Source organism: Lepisma saccharinum, chromosome 14 (assembly GCF_977018435.1).
Source record: "Lepisma saccharinum chromosome 14, izLepSacc3.1, whole genome shotgun sequence".
Classification (NCBI taxonomy): domain Eukaryota; kingdom Metazoa; phylum Arthropoda; class Insecta; order Zygentoma; family Lepismatidae; genus Lepisma; species Lepisma saccharinum.
This window is the reverse complement of record NC_139242.1, coordinates 64,531,074-64,551,206: the sequence shown is the minus strand read 5'-3', so window position 1 is coordinate 64,551,206 and position 20,133 is coordinate 64,531,074. Positions and strand designations below refer to the sequence as shown.

The 20,133-nt window shown below is 36.5% G+C and overlaps 1 protein-coding gene across 2 annotated transcripts; it reads left to right on the top strand.

Moving 5' to 3' along the window:
• The first annotated feature begins 3,910 nt into the window (after positions 1-3,910).
• Positions 3,911-11,935, top strand: LOC145998966 (uncharacterized). 2 transcript variants are annotated; one of them, XM_083135802.1, is made up of 3 exons: positions 3,911-3,995; positions 5,720-6,067; positions 10,092-11,935. In XM_083135802.1, the coding sequence occupies exons 2-3, from the start codon at positions 5,775-5,777 to the stop codon at positions 10,867-10,869; spliced, it is 1,071 nt and encodes a 356-aa protein (XP_082991928.1). In that variant the 5' UTR covers positions 3,911-3,995; positions 5,720-5,774; the 3' UTR covers positions 10,870-11,935. The 2 variants fall into 2 exon arrangements, with proteins under 2 accessions (XP_082991928.1, XP_082991929.1); XM_083135803.1 differs by lacking the exon at positions 3,911-3,995 and adding an exon at positions 4,013-4,369.
• The last annotated feature ends 8,198 nt before the right edge of the window (positions 11,936-20,133 follow it).

Genomic DNA, 20,133 nt, shown 5'->3' with positions numbered 1-20,133 from the left:
TGTATATGATAAGTGAGACATTTTAAGTGTGAAGAAAATCCATAAAAACAAGCAAATATATTAAATTTATTGAAATAATCGAAATATGAAACTCATTCAAGGAGCCGCGCTGGTCTAGTCTGACAACTTCGTGGGATATCCGGGTTCGATTCCAGGAATTGGTTGGAATTTATCCAGCCTTGTCTCCGCACCCAGCCTATGGGTATCTGAGAGCAACCTTGGGGGATGAAGGCTGCCGGAGCATGGTGCTGATCACATCACCTGCAAAATAGTTCGAGATCAAGAATCTTTGGGGCCCACCACACCACTATGTGTGAATTCATGGCACGGGGGAATTTACATTACCTTTACCTATGGAACTCGCCCAGGGTTTATAGACATTACAACACATTTATCCCTTCTAGGTGATTCACAAAAGACTTCTTCGACATTATTTAATGATGTGGATGTAGACTCAGCATCACTTGAGAGTTCACAAGGGGATGTGAAATCAGTACCGGGAAGAACGTTTGCAATAAGGACGAAGCAAGGAATTTTCACAATTCTCGCAAGAGTCACTGCGCGACAGGGTTGGCAAAATTTGTGTTTTTTTTAAAAAGAACAAAACAAACTGTTTTTTGTTTAAAACATGTTTTTTTGTTTTAAACATAGTTTTAAACAGGAGTTTAAAAAAACATGTTTTAAACACGTTTTAAACAAAATAAAGTCAACCTTTTCCCAGTAAATTATAGTTAAAGTCGTTAAAGATAAAATACTCATTTTTATGAGTACAGTGGCGGCAAGGACAGTTTATTTCCCTTTGGAGATAAGGTTTACCATACTGCGGGGCAGAATTTTTTGGGTCGGGGCGGGAAATTCTTTAAATCCCGACATTCGGGACGGGGAAAATTCTCAATTTCACGACAAAGTCGGGCAATTCTCGGAACGGGATATGTTCGAAATTTCCCAACGCTCTTGAAATCTCGAATTCTACACGTAATTTCCATCTTAAATGCTTGTTTTTGCACTTCTGGTACAAATACTAACAATTTCCGATAAGTTCCAGACATTTACAATCCAGAAAACATCGAGAATTGACGACTTTTTAAAATGACCATTCGCATTTCTCCGACTGCTTGGGATCCCGAAAAATCGGGAAGTCATTTTTTTTCCGATCCCGACTTTTCGAGATCCCGCACACCTCTACTGCAGGGACAAAAGTTGTGGGTAATAGCCCCTTTTTTCAGCCACTGCTGAAGTAGGTTAGGATTCATATTCATCTAAATTTCAAGAAACTAAATATTATAGAATTACTATCCTCGTCCTGGAAAAATCAGAGTGAAATATTTCTCTCTGCCTGAACAGTTTATATAGCAGAAAACAACCTGCAATGTGATAATAGATTCTCCAGATCAATTTATCTTTCCAAGTACAAAATTATGTTACCAAAAGTAAGCATCTGCGCTTCATTCAGTTATACAAACCAATGAATCGTATCCCAAGAGAAAAAAATTCACGTCATGATCAAAATCACGCATTGTGTATTCAGATATTAGTTTCCAGCTTCCACCAGTCTCAAATTTATAGGACGGTACGAAACAAAGAACTGAGAAGTTTCGAATTATACAGTAAAGCACGGGTCTTTCTTGTCGCGCAACAGTTTTGCTACCTTGTGCATACATGGCTAGCCTGCCTACCTAACCTAGGGTTACCAGACTTCCGGTTTTTCCCGGACATGTCCTACATTGTAGCCTTATGTCCGGTGTCCGGGAGGAATTTGAAAAATATCATAAATGTCCTACATTTTGAGCATCATATAATATTAATTAAATTAGGGAAATACATAACAAAAAAATATCATGCAAGTTACAAGTCTATGGACTGCGCTTCCAAACTCATTAGTGAAATTTATTTTGATTCAGTCATTGCCCAAAAAGAAAAGAAAAGTTTGTCCTGCTAGAAAACAAACGATAAAATGGAAGCAATTAATGAACAAAGTTTTCGGACCACTTTCTGATGATGTTACTATTCAATGCCTAAGCGGAATTTCTTGTCTTTGGGTATATACTGATGAAACAAGGTGCTTCCCATTCTTATTCAATATTTTGATTGTAAAGCAGGGGTATAGAGAACAAAGTTATTCAGGGTGCCTGCCAGTCAAGAGAGTAATGGAAGTCAAGAAAAAGTAAAGAAATCAATAAAACGGCAATAAATTATTCTTGTGGTGAAGAATTTTATCACAATGACTGATTTAGTTTTTTTTTACTTCACTTTTTCTACCCCTTTGGTTAATCGCGAAGATGAGGATGAACGGTGTTAAGATAAGATGGATGAAGGGACAGTCACAAACATATAGGGACAACAGACACAAACCCCACATAAGATTATACCCGGTGGAGAATCATAATGGTTCGGATCCCACTTGAAACTGTAGGTCCAGTCCCGATTAGCCTTACTGTGCACAAAGTGGACTTAAAACACCAACTCGATCAATCAATCCAGATGCCAAAGCATCGCTAGTCTGCCAAAAACAGTCCAGGATGCATTTATAGATAAAGCAGATCTAATTCTCTTCTTAAATAGTTACAGCTTCAGTTTTCATCTAGCGGGTTTCATTAAATAAATATTTATTTTCTTAATTACGAATTTCCAACTTTACCTAAGTAGGGGTCGAATAAATAAATGTTAAGAAAAACGGGAAAAGTCTAGAAAAGTCCAGAAAATGTCAAGAATTCTGGATGTGTTATTTTGGTAGACACCCTGTTATTGAACTAAAAACTATCCAAGATGAAACTTTTGGAACCATTTCAAATTACGGTAATTGGATGAATATTTTTTTGCCATTACAGGTCATAGTGCAAATGTTGAGAGTGTGCTTTCATTACCATCAGCACAACAGACTCACAAGAGAAATGCTTTCTTTCATAAAGTCTGTAAAATGTTTGGTACTGGTCTCTATAATTTCAAGAGTTGATTTTGACTAAACCTGAAATTTTGAGAAAAATTGGCTCCTCTGAGAAGTATTATTTAAATCTTGTAGTTAGAGGTGTATTGTTTAGTATGATTGCAAGTTTTGAAAATTTGCTTTTAAGAATTCATTTTTTAAAACTGAAGTGTCATTTTTCAATTATTTTCTAACATGTTCTATAGACATATGTATTATTTATTGAAAATATTTTGTGTCCTACATTTTGGGACAGCATGTCCTACATTTCCCTTATAGCGATCTCCTGCGACGTCAGAACATAAGGTTGTTCAAGTGTTGTGCGATAAGTGAAACCCGTAAAGCACGGTTTAATTGACACAGATTCAATGAAAATACAGGGTTGCCAAACAAAAAAATTAACACAGACTATGAAATATCAAGTACCAAAATGTGTTTTAAACACTTCTAAAAAAAACATGTTTAAAACACATTGTTTTAAACGTTTAAAACAATTGTAAAAAAAACAAAGCCCTGTGTTTTAAACGTTTAAAACAAATTTTTTTAAACACTTTTGTTTTAAACATGCCAACCCTGCTGCGCGACTTTTTGCAAAAGAAAATTGCAAAATTGAACTTTGCGGCCGCTTAGATTGTGTTTGGAATGTTGTGTTTTTCTTCATGCTGCATGGGAATAATAATCCAAATTATTATTATTATTATTATTATTATTACTGTCGCAGATCTTTGACTGTGATAAATTAGCCATTTTTAATTTTTTCTACAGCATTTTCCGTAACCCCCCCTTGCGTACGCCACTGACCTGTATTGTAATGTAAGTATTGACATGTCCTATATTACCATGTACTGTAATTTGTACACACCGGTAGTCCTTGGACGCAAATAAACTAAACTAAACTAAACTGAATTCCCGATGACGTCAAAACAAAAAGGTGCTCTAGTGTTGTGCGATAAGGGACACCATTAACGCTTTACGACGTATATAATCTGTGCGCTGAAGCATGGAATTCGAGTAATCTGTGTCTGTGTGTAGTGTTTTTTTTCCAAATATTTATTATTTTTTTTCAGTGAAGGTAATCGTAATATATTTGAATGTAAATGTTCTATCTGTCCTAACCCTGTTTTTTTTTCTCTTTCCACTGAAGTTATGGGTTCCGTTCTTGAAGGATGCAGCAACATATTAGCACACAGATGTATTAGCAAAGCAGACTGAAGAACTGTGTATTATAGTCTTCGCATTCATCGAGTACCTACAATTGAAAGTACTGGCGTTGTACTATTACAAAAGTCAGGGTCACTCACTTCCCACGATGTGTTGTTTGCAAGGGTGGAAGGGACAAGCTTTTCAAGGCACCGCAGAGACTTACTTTTCCACGTAGTTCATACTAGAAACCGTATTAATGCAGATCAATGACACTGGCGCCTGGAACTTCAGCCTGAATAATAGGTCTCTGTTCTGTTCTGTACTTTGTCTTTATGTGTGCTGCATGCTCATATAAAGCACCAGCTTTATTATTAAGTTTTTTTTTCTGTAAGGTGTTTATGTCTACATAGTTTAATGAAGACATTGTCTTTTAATTAGTGAGACTTATTCCAATTTTGACTGTCAGTAATGGGCTTGTCCTCCATATGTTATGTTGGCTGCAGATATAGCCTAAATGCTGATATAGGTACATCTTATGTATTTTAATTTATTTGTTATTACAGTTTTTTGCAGTTTCTCCTATATCAGTTTACTGTATATAAACTTACCTTGTCTACATTATTTTCTAAACAAATATCAGCTTTATGTACATTAATTCAAAGAATAATGTGTTTCATGTCTGTTATACTTTAAGCTTTGAATTATAGTAATTTGTCTATCAAAATATGTTATCGTGCATTACCTATCATGACCTGACCTAACCTAAATCTAACGTAACTCTGGATCCCATTGGCAGCCCATTTTTAAATTTTGTAGTTATTGAGCAATAGAGTATGAATGACATTTTTTTTAACCCTTCACTACACTGTGAAATTGTTGTTACGTGACTGGACGGGTTGTGCCTGTCAGGCACCAAAAAATTTAATTAAATTAAAAACATATAAGAACTTTTGTAAAGAAAGTAGCTATTTGTTTGAACAAATACATCTACTACTAATTGATACGTACAAGAAAATCATTATTTTTAAGTTCTTTAGCACTGTAGTGTTAACCTTTCAGTACACGGGTGAAATTGTTGTTACGTTACTTGACAGGTTGTGTCTGACAGGCACATAATGAGAACAATGCCTTCCCGCTCACTGACAGTGGCTGGACTAACTCCACGACACGATTATGAATGCAACGAAAGGTACACTGAGTGCCATCTATTGGAAAAACGAAAATTCAATTCATTTGTCTTGTTGGGTGCTTCTCAGGCACAACCTGTCCACTGTAGTGTTAATTCCACATCATTTGTTTTTACCCTGACATAGGCATGCAATATCTTGTGTGAAAAGCGCTTCAAGACCTGTCCAATGCCATCTGAACCACTTCTATAGTGCCCTGATTGCCGAAATATTACAATTTAAAGTTAACAAGATCTTGAAAAATCGCACATTTACCACCCCCTGTATTTTCATAAATACAAAATATATGGATCTGCAACATTGAGTATTTTCCTACCTCAGCTGGCCCTTTCAGTGTGACATATTTCAAATGAATCAAAATAGATGAGGTTGAAAGGTGACCATGTTGATTAAATTTCTTTTCTATATGGCTGGTATTAGATCAGTATTGGCTACCTTCTAATTAGGGTTTATGTCTATTTTTCAGTCAAATCCAGTCCAGTCCCGGTGACATCTAGAGACTAGTAGTATCTCTGGTCACAATGACAGAAAATGGACAGGTTTGCAACATGTCAAGCATTAGTAGTGATGATTTCCAAGGAAATGAGTCCAAAGTGATTGTCAAAAGTGATGAAGAAGGATTGGAGAACCCCTCTCAAAGTTCTAGCTTCATACCACCTGAAATATGTGTGAAAGTAGAGGAGCATGAAATTGAAGTTGACAGTGAAGATGAGAAATGGCTAGATTTGGAAGTTGATGAAGGCAAGGAAGAAAATAATACATTGAATCTTGCATCATCTGACAAGAACTTATTACCAGATAAATATATTGAAAGGTAATGTTGAGAACTAGAAAAAAAACAAAAACAAAACAGTTAAACAAAAGCCCATTCAATGGTTGTACCTATGTACAGATTCACTTCAACAAAAATTCATTCATTAAATATATCAAGTTATGCATTTTTATTATTTTTCTTGTAAATGCTGATTAATGCACTTCAGAACTTGCATGCAACCATTTTTGATCCGAGTTTATAAATATAATAATATAGCACATTTTTGCATTCGATATTTACTGACCACTTAATTTCATTTTTTCTATAAACTTTTGGTAATTTAATGATATTTTTCATAAATTATATGTGATATTTTTATTGATTCATAAAAGCAAAAATATTATTTTAAATTCTTTTATGCGGCCATAATAATTTAGCCTTGTTCTATGTTTTTTCATGTACATATACTTGTTCTTCAGTTTTTTGGAGTATAGTTGGATACAACGCAGGAAAAGCTCATTTCTAGGAGATGGTGTAAGTTAATTTCCCACTTAGGACTTATGCTATAAAGAAGTTGAGGTGAGAAAGCATAGAGAACAAGAAGTAAATTGTTCAGTTCGTAATGTACATTTTGCTTCAGTCAAGTTATTTATGTTTGGCTAACTTCTGAGGCTACATTCAATTGGAATATTCAGTGGAACCCCCATTTTATATTTTACTGCTTTATGCACTTTGTTTCTAGTCTCAATAAAGAAAAATATTTCTAAAAAATCCCTGATTTTACATTTTCCTGCATTATAAGTTATTTAGGCACAGCTACACTTCCTTGCCACCTAAATATGATGAACGAGGTGTCAAGTGCATTTAAAGGCCCAACTTTTCATTGCTGTTTGTTAGTATATGCCTGTTCTACATTGTGTATGTGTGTTACATATATGCATGCATATATTGTAGAGACATGTGATTACTTACTGTGTCTTCCTTGTAGAACAAGTTTTTGACCCATATACTACTATATTATGTATTTTACACACAACAACCCTGTGTTGACTGTTTCCTAGATAATAAACTAGTACGGTCTGCTTTGAAACATTTAGCATTGAATGCAATTCTGCCTTATTCATTTATTTATTGTTCCTTGGAGTGTATCTTTATTCATTTTCTGTTTTTGTATAATGTACAATTCTCACGATTCTCTATTGTCTCTAAAAAACTAATGAAAGACAGGTTTCTTACACATACAACCCCTCATGTATGAGGGCAAATCTAAAAGACTTTCCACCTATTTTTTTCAGCCGAAATAATAAACATGCAGGAAAATCAAAATATAGGAACTTTTCTATGTACCTTGCACTATTTTTCCACATAATTACCACAGTGGTTCAGGCATTTGTCCCATCTCACCACTAGTTTGGAGATGCCACTGTTGTAGAATTTGGCCAGTTGATTGTGGAACCACCGCTGGACAGATGTCTTTGCTTCGTCGTCTAAAAGGAACCTCTGTCCTGCCAGGAACTTCTTCAGTGGACTGAACACGTGAAAATCATTGGGGGCAAGGTCTGGATTATATGGTGCATGCTCCAGAATCTCCCAATAGAATGACTGAAGTCTGTCGATGGTCCTGTTTGCCACATAGACAGTGTTTTTCATTGTGAGCGAGGAGCGAACACATTGATTGTCATGAAGGTCTTCTTGGCTATTTTTGAACTCACAACATCACCACCGCACAGTTCTCAAACCGAGACACTTGTTCCCATATGTCAGCACCATTTCCCTATGGATCTCGATGGGCGTTCGTCCCTTGCTCCATAGAAAACGAATAACAATTCGCTGCTCATACAATGTGGATGTGTTGAGTACTACAGCCATTTTTGCAAACTGACAGCAGCACCGTGCCGTGGAGCAGCCGAGTTAACGCTTGGCCATTCCAAGAAAAACCTATTAATATTTCCCACGACCCTGGGAGATCCGGAAAATTTTACCCCAGCAAATCCTTGCATTGAATGCATATCTCGGTTTCTCACTCACACTAATATTTTGGCTGAAAAAAGTAGTTGCAAAGACTTTTCAATTTGCCCTCGTACATACAACTCAAGGCAGCTCTTGCTCGATCAATCTTTCATTCTTACTCTCTCATGCTACTCGATCTATTTGAGATACTTCTCATCTTTATGTTATGTATTTGGAAATTTCAAGAGCCTTAAATAGAATTAACCATAATCATCATCTTCATAATTTAGAATCCAGATCTAACATCCATGGTAATTTCTGTCCCTGCTAAAAGACTACCTGTATGCCCAGGAACAGCATTTTTTTTGTACCCCTTCCAGCTTTCTGTCTGTTTTGTCTGAATATTTTCTTGACAGTCTGTCTTCTCCCTATTAATGTTCTTCTGTTTGCTGCTGACTGTAAACTATTCAGAGAAATGGCATCACAATATGATTTACTAATCCTACAAAATGCGATTACAGCACTATTTGTGTCATGTCATCAATGGAATCTGGAATTGAATTCTCAAAAATGTTCCTGTCTCAGTATTTTACCTAAAAAGAACAGTTTATTATTTTTATTCTCTTGAAAGCAATAACATCATCAAAAAAATTTGCTCTCAAAAATGATCTTGCTGATATTAGCAATGAAAAATATCTTGGTGATATTATTGTTGCTTCCTGAGACTTAAACTTCCCGTCATCAATTTCATCATGTCATCTTCATCTTCGTGATTAACTAAAAGTGGCAGAAACTCAAACTAAAATAAACTAAATCAATGAATCAATTTAAAACAAGTTATGTGTGGTACACCCAATGGTGAAAGAACCAGTAGGCGAATTGTCCACCACCATTTTCATTCGGTCTGAAATACACAATGTGATGACAATGAATTGAAATAAGGCGTCAATAAGCAGAGAACACTGCCTGCTTCGAACCAACATAGTTTCATTCCTTAAAACAACCCAGGAGGTAGAATAAAAAGTTAATGAAAATAGCGGCGGACAATTTCCCTACCATTATCTTTGCCGTTGACTGTACAAACATTGATTTACACTCACTTGGATATTCTGAAACAGTTTAATCATCTCTCTACACACATTGTGAAATTCATCCAACATACAGAAGTTGGACCAATATTTATTGTATCTTAAACAGTACTAAAACACTTAAAATTTTGTCTGATCTGTCACAAACATCATTCTTGTATGATCAGAGACTTCAAAGAATTCACATGCAAGAAATCAGCCTGTTTGAATCTAGGATGTTACGAGCAGATTAGGTTGTTTCTTGATGTTATGCTCCTTTCATCAGAATTTAAAGATGATCAATATTATAGCTATAACATCATCAAGCAATTCAAAGTTTCTTCCTTTTGTACAAAGTCTACAAAGTGAATATGTATTGCCATCTGACACTCCAGCCTTCTTAAACCCGAAGCTACACAGGCCTTTCATTTGTCCCTATCCTGAGCAAGATCTCTATATACTGGTTTCCATGTCTACCAATTTCCTTTAGGTCCATCTCCATCTTCTTCTTAGCCTTGCTATTAGTCTCTTACCATCAGGTTCCCCAACAAGAATCCTGTAAGCTCTTCTTTCCTCTCTCATCCATGCCAAATGGTCTTCTTATCTTCATTAGTTATTTAATTTAATTTATTCCAATTTTCCTTCACAGTAATAAAGCCTCTCCAGTCATTTTAAAAACTTTCTGATCTTTAATCGTATGATTTGAGTAGGTGTAAGTCCACTTAATGTTTAGATGGGCAAATCTGAATTGGACCTACATTTTAAAATGTTATCTGAGCCAGTATGCAGTGTGGCTCCACCAGGAAGCTAACTGCACAATAATATGAGCTGACAAGCCTGTTCGTGGATCTGAATTCATAATTCCTAAACCATGCTTGCCCCACATAGCAGTTAGCTTTGTTTAATTCACAAATGCCTGATGAAAGGAGAATGTGCTCTGAAATGTGTTAACAATATAAGCTGAATTGAATCTAAGACTAGGTGCACTTAATATGTTGGAGAGTTAAGCTATGTGTTCATTTGTTTCCCTTTAATTTGAAATTTTATATATTTTTTCTTCTCTACAGCTTGTTACAGCAAGCATCGTCTGTATCGAATGATGGAACAACCGAGGTGAATGGAAACAAGGAAACTGAATCAGGAAAGTCAAAAAAGAAGAGGAAATCTAGGAAACACATTGGTGGGACTAATGCAAACGGTTTGTATCAGTGTGAACATTGTGGACGAGAAATGCCCACCTACCGAGGATATAAAGTACACGTGGCAGTTCACAAAAGGGATAAACGACGGAAGTGCGAATTCTGTAATGAAGTGTTCAAAAGAAAAGTCTTGTGGCTGCGGCATGTCAGGGGTCATACCGGTGAGCGACCTTATTCATGCGAGCTATGCCAGCGCTCTTTCAAGATGAGAGACCGGCTAGCAATACACATGCGGGTCCACACAGGCGAGCGCCCCTATTTGTGTAACTACTGTGGGAAGTCTTTCAAGAAGAGCTCGAACTTGAAGCTCCATGAATTGACCCACATGAAAAACAAACCTTTCATGTGTGAAGTGTGTGGAAGATCTTTTAGAGACAGGCAAGAGTTGGTCATGCATACGAGAAACCATACTGGGGAATCGCCTTTCACTTGCGACACTTGCGGGAAATCTTTTAGAAAGAAAAATGTATTAATGGTGCATACACGAATACACACAGGTGTCCTACCCTACCAGTGCCCAGAATGTAACAATTCATTTAGACATAAATATCAGCTGGATGCCCATCTATCTGCCCATATTACTTTGGCGTGCATTCGAGAAGACAATGACAGGGATGGCGATAGTACTCTAGACACATCAACATAATAAATGAATTAAACCTTTCGTGTGTGTTTTCTTCCCCCTTCTTACAGTGTTACTCACGCATTACAATGACAACATTCAGAAATTTCAGGGAAAGCTGCAAAATTTTAATTGGAAATTATGACATAAACAAGGCTTAAACCTTATTGCCAGGCAATAAGTGTCAGCAGTGTAGCTTTTCTGAGCTGTAATGCCAATGTATTGATTGCCATTGAATAGAGATATGATCACAATACATTTGAAATGTGGAATTGTGTAATGATAGTTTTAAACTAGTTGGGAGGTGTGTTACTGTGCAACTAACTGTGATATGTTCCTTACGTGCTAATCAGAAACTGATCAATCATATTAATTTATATTTCAATAAATATGTATATTATGGGGCTGTTGGTATACCAAAGCTTGTTTTGTCATGCAGTAGTTTCTGAATAATGAATATGCAGTGCCTGCATTTGACTACTGTGCCACTTGAATGTGGCCCGTGTAGCAGCTGGCACCATGCTGCTTGTCAGTGAAAGCAGATATACGTATCGCACAGCTCATTTGGCAGCTTTCAAGTTTCTCTTTAGTAAGTACACAGCAGAACACTACAATAGAGCTAACTCTGATTGTCGATGCATCAAAATTCACAGACAATGAACAGTGCATGACTCAAAGAATTTCCAGTTTGACTTGTCATTGTTAACCAACATGTATCAAGAACAGATCCTGTTCTTTCTGCCTCCCTGCTGTGAATGTCAGTACAGTGGAACCCTGATTTTACATTTTCTCACATTATACATTCAATCTTGATGGTCTTAACATAGCAAAATGTTATAAAAATTTCACAGATTTTACATTTTCTTGCATTTTAAGTTTTTCAGTGGGATAGAAGGGGGTGACCTGCTAAGGCACCCAAAAGACAACCTCACTTTCCTGTTGTACACTCCAGTAAGTGCTTCTTGTAGAACGAGAAAGTTCTGGTGTCTCGATCCAAAGCTAGGATAATGCCGTGGAGTTGTATTGTCCATTGTTTGCCCTTGGATGTGCTGCGTGCTCGTTTTAGAGCCTCTGCTTTTATTAGGTAAGGGGATTTTATCATCAAAAACATTATAGTTTTAGTTCTAGTTAAGTAATGAGTTAGATATGTGCTGATATGCCCATAATATCAAAGTGTTTTCACGTTGTTCCCCTGAAAAAATGTAAAATCGAGTTTCCACTGTATTTACTTTCACCCAGGTGGATTTGTATTCTCGGTGTAGTATGCAAAGGTGATATAAGTGGTAAATTGATAAGCATTTCATTTGAATGAATACTTTCTCAAAATATGTGACAGTAGGAGGACAACATTTTCAACATCTGCGACAAAGGTACATGATTACTTATAATATTAAAAACCTTTAATTAAAATAAATATGTGCACTTGAGTTGAGGGGTTACATACAGAGTTTCTCCGGCAAGCTGCATGGTTCCAGCAGCACAGTACTCAAAAGGAAGGCACTGTATTCGTTCATTTTATTAATTTTACCACATAAAGAAAGTCCATGCATGCATTTTGTATTTTATAGGTCTTTTGGTTTTCCAAAAGATTTGATATCAAAGGTTATTTATGTCACAATAAGATAAATACTGGGTAGATCTTTCAGTTCATTCAAGTGTACATTTGGATCTGTGAAGGTATCACTTGGGTTGAATCGAGTACTAGAACAGACAACTAGCCATTCAAAGTACCTGGAATATTTAGCTGATATTAGTGCAGTTAGAAAGTGTCTGCCCAAGTTGTCCAACATACTCATCCACTTTGTTGCGTACAGTCTTCCTATTCTACATCAGCTCGCAGAACGCAGAAGAAATTTGAATGAAAATTGCAATGGATGATTTGAACTTTACTGCACATTGAATGAAGAAGAAGCATGTGCCTTGAACAGTCTTTAATAAGATACAGTTTATTTGAGTGACACATTGTTTGATAGACTTCTTCAATGCAAAACATCTTTTGGTGTGGGGTTGGAACGTGTGTGTAAATTCATAACAGGCTAATACCAGGGTGGATAAAAATTAATGGTTCATTCCATGTCAAATCAAGCGAAAAAAATTATTTTCGAACCTTAAGGATGAAGATTTTTTAGATTTTTTGTTTATACATTGCACCCATCAAGAGGACAAAAACTGCCAAATTTCAGATTTTTTTTTGGCTCTTAATTTTTGAGTTATTGACTCAAAAATACAAAAATCCCAAAATTTGACGAAATTTTGAAATCTTTAAACAGCTGTAGATCAAAAACTATTTGGCCTAGAGAGCTCAAATTGGAGTCATTCTCTTCTGCTTTCAATGAGTTTTAATTTGAAATGCAACATGACTGTATTTGAATTTTTTAATTTTTAAGAAACTTGAAAATAAGTTTTCTAAAAATCTCAAAAACACCACTTTATTATTTTTTTTTAAAAAACCTATATGATTTGAAGACATCAATTGACTTCGTGTACAAAATTTCATAATGGGACGGCAATGGGTTCCTATGGAAATTATTATTTTTTTGTATTGTGTGCGAAATTTGTTGACTTCCATGTTATAACGACAACTATATGCTGAGTGATTGAAGTCTTCATATTAGTCCATTTTATAATTTTTGGACTGCAAATAACATGAAAATACCTAAAACTTATCACTTTTAATATCAGGTAAGCGAATTGAAAATGTACGAGTGGAAGTCATTAAATAACAGGAATTTTATTCTAAACTTCATGAAGATTTAAGCACAAGGAAAATTTGAGTTTCGGGACTCAACAAGGTTCCTTAGCAACACACCATAAAGGTGTCGTGACAATCGAGAAGTATGCACCTGTGCTGTAGTACGTACAGCACGGCTGCTCCACTGTTGACTTGCACCGTAGAAGAGCATCAAATCAAAGTGTTATTCATTTTTTGTGGTCAGAGGAGTGAAACCTGAAATCTAGAGCTGAATGAAGGTTCAGTACGGAGACAATTGTTTAAGTCAGGGGAGAGTATATGAATGGGTGGAAAGATTTAAAGATGGAAGACTAAATGTCAGTGATGAACACCAGAGTGGGAGGCCAGTTTGCGTGGCAACTAAGGCAGTGAAACGGCAGACTGATCAGCGAATACATTAATTTAGTTCTCTCCCCTGCCTTGTCTGCAAAGAAAAAGTAAACTGTCCTTGCCCCCTGCCCACTTTGTCATGCAATCACTGCTACCGATTTCTAATGTATGGGCAATTTATTCTTGGAAACATAGGTGACAAAACTAACGAATAAACTGTATGCGAGTGTTAACAACAAGAAATTTGCTAGAGAACGAAGTTGGATAGTTCAATTACATAGGAAATAATGCATCTTATGTAGTTGCTTGGTACTTTCGTCGGCTTGAAAATACTTAATTATGTAAAGAGCATAATATTGTTTAATAACTGTGATAAGATTCCTCTGCACTAAATTCATAAGCAAGAGTATTAAAGGGGACTACTGCCCCCTCTTGCCCTTCCATGCACATGCCTATGGATTTCAGGTTTCAATCCCTCTGACCACAAAAAAAAAAGAATAACACTTCTTAGCTCTTCTACTGTGCAAGTCAACAGTGGAGCGGCCGTGCTGTACCAACTACTGCGCATAGGAACCCATTGCTGTCCCAAATAGTCAATTGATGTCTTCAAATCTCAAATGTTTTTCCAAAAAAAATTAAAAAATCAAATACCACAGCCATGTTGCATTTCAAATTAAAGCTCATTAAAAGCAGAAGAGAATGACTCCAATTTGAGATCTCTAGGTCAAATAGTTTTTGATCTACAGCTGTTTAAAGATTTCAAAATGTTGTCAAATTTTGGGATTTTTGCTCTTTTGAAAGTCAATAACTCAAAAACTAAGAGCCGAAAAAATCTGAAATTTGGCAGTATTCATCAACTTTACTAGTACTACCACTGCAGCAAAAATTATTAATTTCCGAGATGTCGAGGTTCAGACCCTGGTTGATTTGGCATGGAATGACCCTAATTAAAAAAAAAAAAAACTGGTTGGATTTTTTTTAAATTTACATCACAACTTCTTGTAATGTTTTAAAAAGAAAACATGCATAAAGTTAATTGTATGTATTTTGGCACAGTATGTATGAATATATAGAGTTTTCAATGTTGAAGGTGTTTTCTAATCATATCTTTCCTTTCTATAGTCTATACCTTGTGTTACGTTGCATATCATAAGCACTTTCCATCAGGGACTGCGCTACAGGTGGGCTGAAGCCCCCCCCCAAAAAAACTGGTATCAGCCCCCCTAGATTTTTGTAATACCGTGTTCGCATTTCGGCTGAAAACTTAAAATGTAGTAGTTTACATTTTCCATTATAAAACTTCCATTGGAGTAAGTACAATGTCCATTTTCTGGTTCGGTTAGATTGCAAGGCAACTTTATTACGATGTGTTCTAAAATCAAGGGGGAGAGGGGTCAACTGCAGATATGTCTGAGTAACATCATTGGCCACTGATCATTTGGTACTAGTAATTGGCCAATCATGCAGGCACGCAGCCAAAGGGAGGGCTCGGATGCTGGAGCTCACTCTCAAAATCCTACAAATATCTAATTTAAATAGTGTATAGTGGTAATTAATTTGATTTCCTTAGCAGGATTGAACATCCTGTACAATAAGTTGAAATGTACTGAGAAATTCATCTTCGGGGCTTCTACCTCCTCACTTTTTGTCTTTACATGGCAGCTTCCAAAATAAAATTCTAGCTATGGGCCTGCAATCATATGAGTCTCCAAACTTGTTACGAAATCTTCTTCCTGCCTGGTAGGTAGATGTATTCAGTGGCTGTGAGATTGTTATTTGATTGTTGGCATGTACAGCTAAATGTGTGCAATTAATTATTGTTAGTTTCTCATTGGAGTACCAACAATTGCATGGTGTTAGCAATGCTTTCTCATTGGTTTCATTGTTATATCTATCCTTATCACTGCAAATATTCGAGAGAAAGAAATACAATGTTAAAAAATCAAAGAGTGTACGAACTACGAATTCTTAAATGCTAAGAATTGGAAAGATTAAAATTGGGCTCCGAGCCCCAATAGTCTATCGATCAAACTGCCGCTTTGATATCAAGGACACCTGGGTTCGATTCCCGGTGGAGGTAACATTTCATTAAGTGGTTCAAATTCCACTAGAAACTGTAACTCTCGTCCACATTAACCTCTATGCATATAGTGGACCTTAATACAGATCCAATCAAGTAATCATTGCAATACAGTGCGAAAAGCAGCAAGATTGGGCTATTTTATTGCTCGCAGTCCTAGTCCTATATGTTAAGTAATTATAATTTGTGATGTTAGAAAATAATTTCTGCAGTACCGTCATGATCAAATTTGATTCCATGCAGGAGAATCCAATCTTTGAAGCAACTATTTAATCCAATTCTGGTCAGTATTGATACACAATATAGTCTAAAATGTAATTATAATCCTTATGAGGTGAATTATTTCACTAATCAAAATGCCCAGTACAAGAGTTGCAATTATAGTCATTGCTTTTATATCAATGCATTTGTCTCCTAGTGGAGATGAATTTGTAGTGAAAAATGTTTTTTCCGTGATAGTGGCACCGCATAAGTGGACTGTATTTCTTGCATCCTTCCCATTTCAGCCCTAAGTTCTGAATTCCAGTCGTAAGATATTTCAACATGGCAGAGAATATGGTATCATTAACACACTTTCTATCCAAGGGTGGTATTGTTTATTTGATGTCTACTTTATTAAATTAGTGCCACTTTTCTGAAGCACGAAAAGCTACAATCTTTCGCTGCTCCCGACTGTTGTGATTTGGACGTTTCGAGTTATATGGCACACTATGAGGCAGAAAGGAACTCAAAATAAAGACCTTCAAGCAGCTGCTTGCAATAGTTGAAACATTCAAAACTGCATTTTACGAACTTTATAGGGGGCCTCCCCGATGGCACAGTGGCAGCGTCGTCACCTTGTAATCAAGGGGTCCCGGGTTACCCGGTGGAGGCACATAGTGGTTCGGATCCCACTTTAAACTGCAGGTCCTGTCCCAATTAGCCTTACTGTGCATAAAGTCGACTTAAAACACCAAATCAACGAACTTTATAAATTGTGTGTTATTGAAATGGGCATACCCCCATCAACGGCTGCTTGCGTAAAATCAAGTGTTACCTTCGTAATCGAATTGGTAACGAGAGGTTGAGTGCTCTATCTATTCTGTCCTTTGAGAAAGGGCTTGCAAAACCATTGCATTTAAACAAGGTTACACCTGCTCATAAAAACATATGCAAGGTTATACCTGCTCATAAAAACATATGTATTTTATCGTATTTTTTTTTTGCTGTGGTTCATTTTCTCATTTTAGCAAAAGAAATAGGCTTCTCACAGTCTTTCCATAGAAATAGTGTTACGTGTAGTATTTATACATATATTCAGCGAGTTGATTATGAGTATAGTTCTAATGGTGTATTTTGTACTGCTGATATGAATAGCAAGTTTGTGATATTATTCCACTCAATAATGGCATAGGAAAATGAAACAATATAATTATTGCATTTTATTTGACAAAACGATTTGTGCTCAAAAGTACTTTTGTATATGATGCAACATATCAGTGATTTATATTTCGATATGATTGTATGATATGTCACTTTTCTAACGTTGGAAGCGGCCCCGGCGCCCACCCAGCGTCGAATAACATGGGTACCTGGGGGAAACCCTGGGGGGGAAAGGCATTCAGGGGCATGATGCTGATCACATCACCCCCCCCCCACTCGGGACCGGGTCTAGAAAGTGTGGGGCGTTACCCCCACACCCCCTATACGCCTTCATGGCGTGGTGCTAAGCACAGGGGAGCACTTTACCTTTTTTTACCTGTAAAATATTGTCACTGGTAACATTACACCAAAGTAAAGTAGCAAGTAAATACCTTTTAGCCGGTATTAGTTAGCCCCCCCTGAGAATTTGACTTCAAAATCTGGAGGCCCCCCACTTATTTCAGGCTGGCACCGTCACTGCTTTCCATGTAAAATTTTCACATCAATACTCAGTGAAAGTATATTTTTTTATTTACTAATCTTCTGTTTGTGCTTAATTTGAAGAAGAGCACATATTATGTTGGCATACTGCTTGTGAGACTATGATGATAGATTTCATTGTTTGGTATTTTAAAAGCAGCTTGTGGCAGAATATTTTGATTGAAAGACATTCAAGTGAAGAATAATAAAGAGCAACAAATCATGGAGCAATACGCCTTGACATATTTGATGGCCATTACAGTGGACAGAATTATGATGCTGTTTATAAGATTATAAATAGCCATATCCTGATAAAGATGATGCTTTTAAAGAAAGACATGGACCATCAATTGCTTTCCAATTTGTTTCTACCCTTGAAGAAGACCAAAGCTCAGTTTAAGTCTACTGAGTGAGTTTTAAGTCCACTTTGTGCACAGAAGATATGGTAATTGGGACTAGACCTACAGTTGAAAGTGGATCCAAACTACTATGTGCCTCCACCAGGTATCGAACGTGAGAGCCCTGGATTACAAGGTGGTAATGTTACCACTATGCCATCGAGGAGGCGCAGTTTAAATCTACTCAGATAAATCTAATTGTGAATGAATGAATCATTGTGCAATGTGTGTATGTTTCAACCAGGAATCAAACCTGCAGCCCCTTTATTACAAGGTAACAACATTACCACCATCACACCCTTAGTAGGGATGGTGATACAGGGGGAGGGAGTTTAGATTTTTGTAGTATGGTAGACACATTTATACCAAAAACTTAAAAAATAGAAATTTACATTTTCTATTATAAAAAGTAGTTCAAGTATATTTTCTAGTTCAGTTAGATCGCAAAATTACTTTATTATGATGGATTCTAAAATCGGGGGGGTGGGGGGGGGTGGAGGCTGCAGATATACCTGGATAACAATGGTCACTGATCATTAGATACTACGTAATTGGCCAGTCATGAGTCGCCAAACTTGCTACAAAATCTGCTGCCTGCCTGGTAGATGGACATAGTCAGTGGGTGTGATACTGTTCTTTGATTGTTGGCATACACAGCTAAATGCATACTTACAATTATTAGCCTCTGTAAATTTCGGAAGAGATCTAATAGGTGAGACAAGTGATTTTTTTTTTAAAGTAGGACAACTTTCAAAATCTAAAGAAGGATTATGTTCCTTGTCTGTTTGTTAATTCCACATTTGAGTACCGACAATAGCATGTTCTCTCATTGGTTTCATCATTCTATCTATCCTTGTTGCTGCAAATATTTGAGGGAGAAATACAATGTTAAAGAATCAAACAGCACACAAACTACCTAATTCTTAAATACTAAGAATTTTCTAATTTTAGCAAAAAGTACTTGCACCCCTTACATAGAAATAGTGTTATATGTAGTATTTCTACATATATCCAGAGAGTTGATAATATGAGTAGTTTTTATGGTGTGTTTTGTACTGTTATATGAATAGTAAGTCTGCAATATTATACCACTCAATAATGGCCTAGGAAAAGAAAACAATATAATTATTGCACTTTATTTGAATAGATTCGTGCCTAAAAGTACTTTTGTACATGATTGAACAAATTGTAACATCTCAGTGATTTATCTTTGCATCTGAATGTAAAATATGTCACTGGTAAAATTATACCGTAATAAAGTACATTAAGTAAATACCTTTTAGCCGGTATTAGTTACCCCCAGAGAATTTGACTTGGAAATCTAGCCCTCACACTTATTTTAGGCTGGCACAGTCACTGTACCTTAGAAAGTAATGTACAGTACAGACGGGATCAAATGAAATGTACTTCCATTCTCCTACCAACTCAGAAGCGAGTTCAAAACTCTTCATTGCTCCTGTATAGATAAGAAAGTGGGGGAGGGCAGTATCAGACAAGGCCATCACGCAAACTTGTTTCCGGCAAGCTTTCTGTTGGAGTCTTGGCAGTTTGTGGAAGGATTTTGTGTTCCTACCACCCCCCCCCCTTTCCGCCCCTCTCTCTCTCTCCCCTTGTGTTTGTGTGTGTGTGTGCGCGACACCTGTTTCATTTAAGTTTGACTTATTTGCAGTGGCGTATGCAAGGGGGGGGTTACCGGGTTTAACCCCCCCCCCCTTGAGCTTTTGAAATATTATGAAAAATGCTGTAGAAAAAAAATTAAAATGGCTAATTTATCACAGTCAAAGATCTGCGACAGTAATAATAATAATAATAATAATAATAATTTGAATTATTATTCCCATGCAGCATGAAGAAAAACACAACATTCC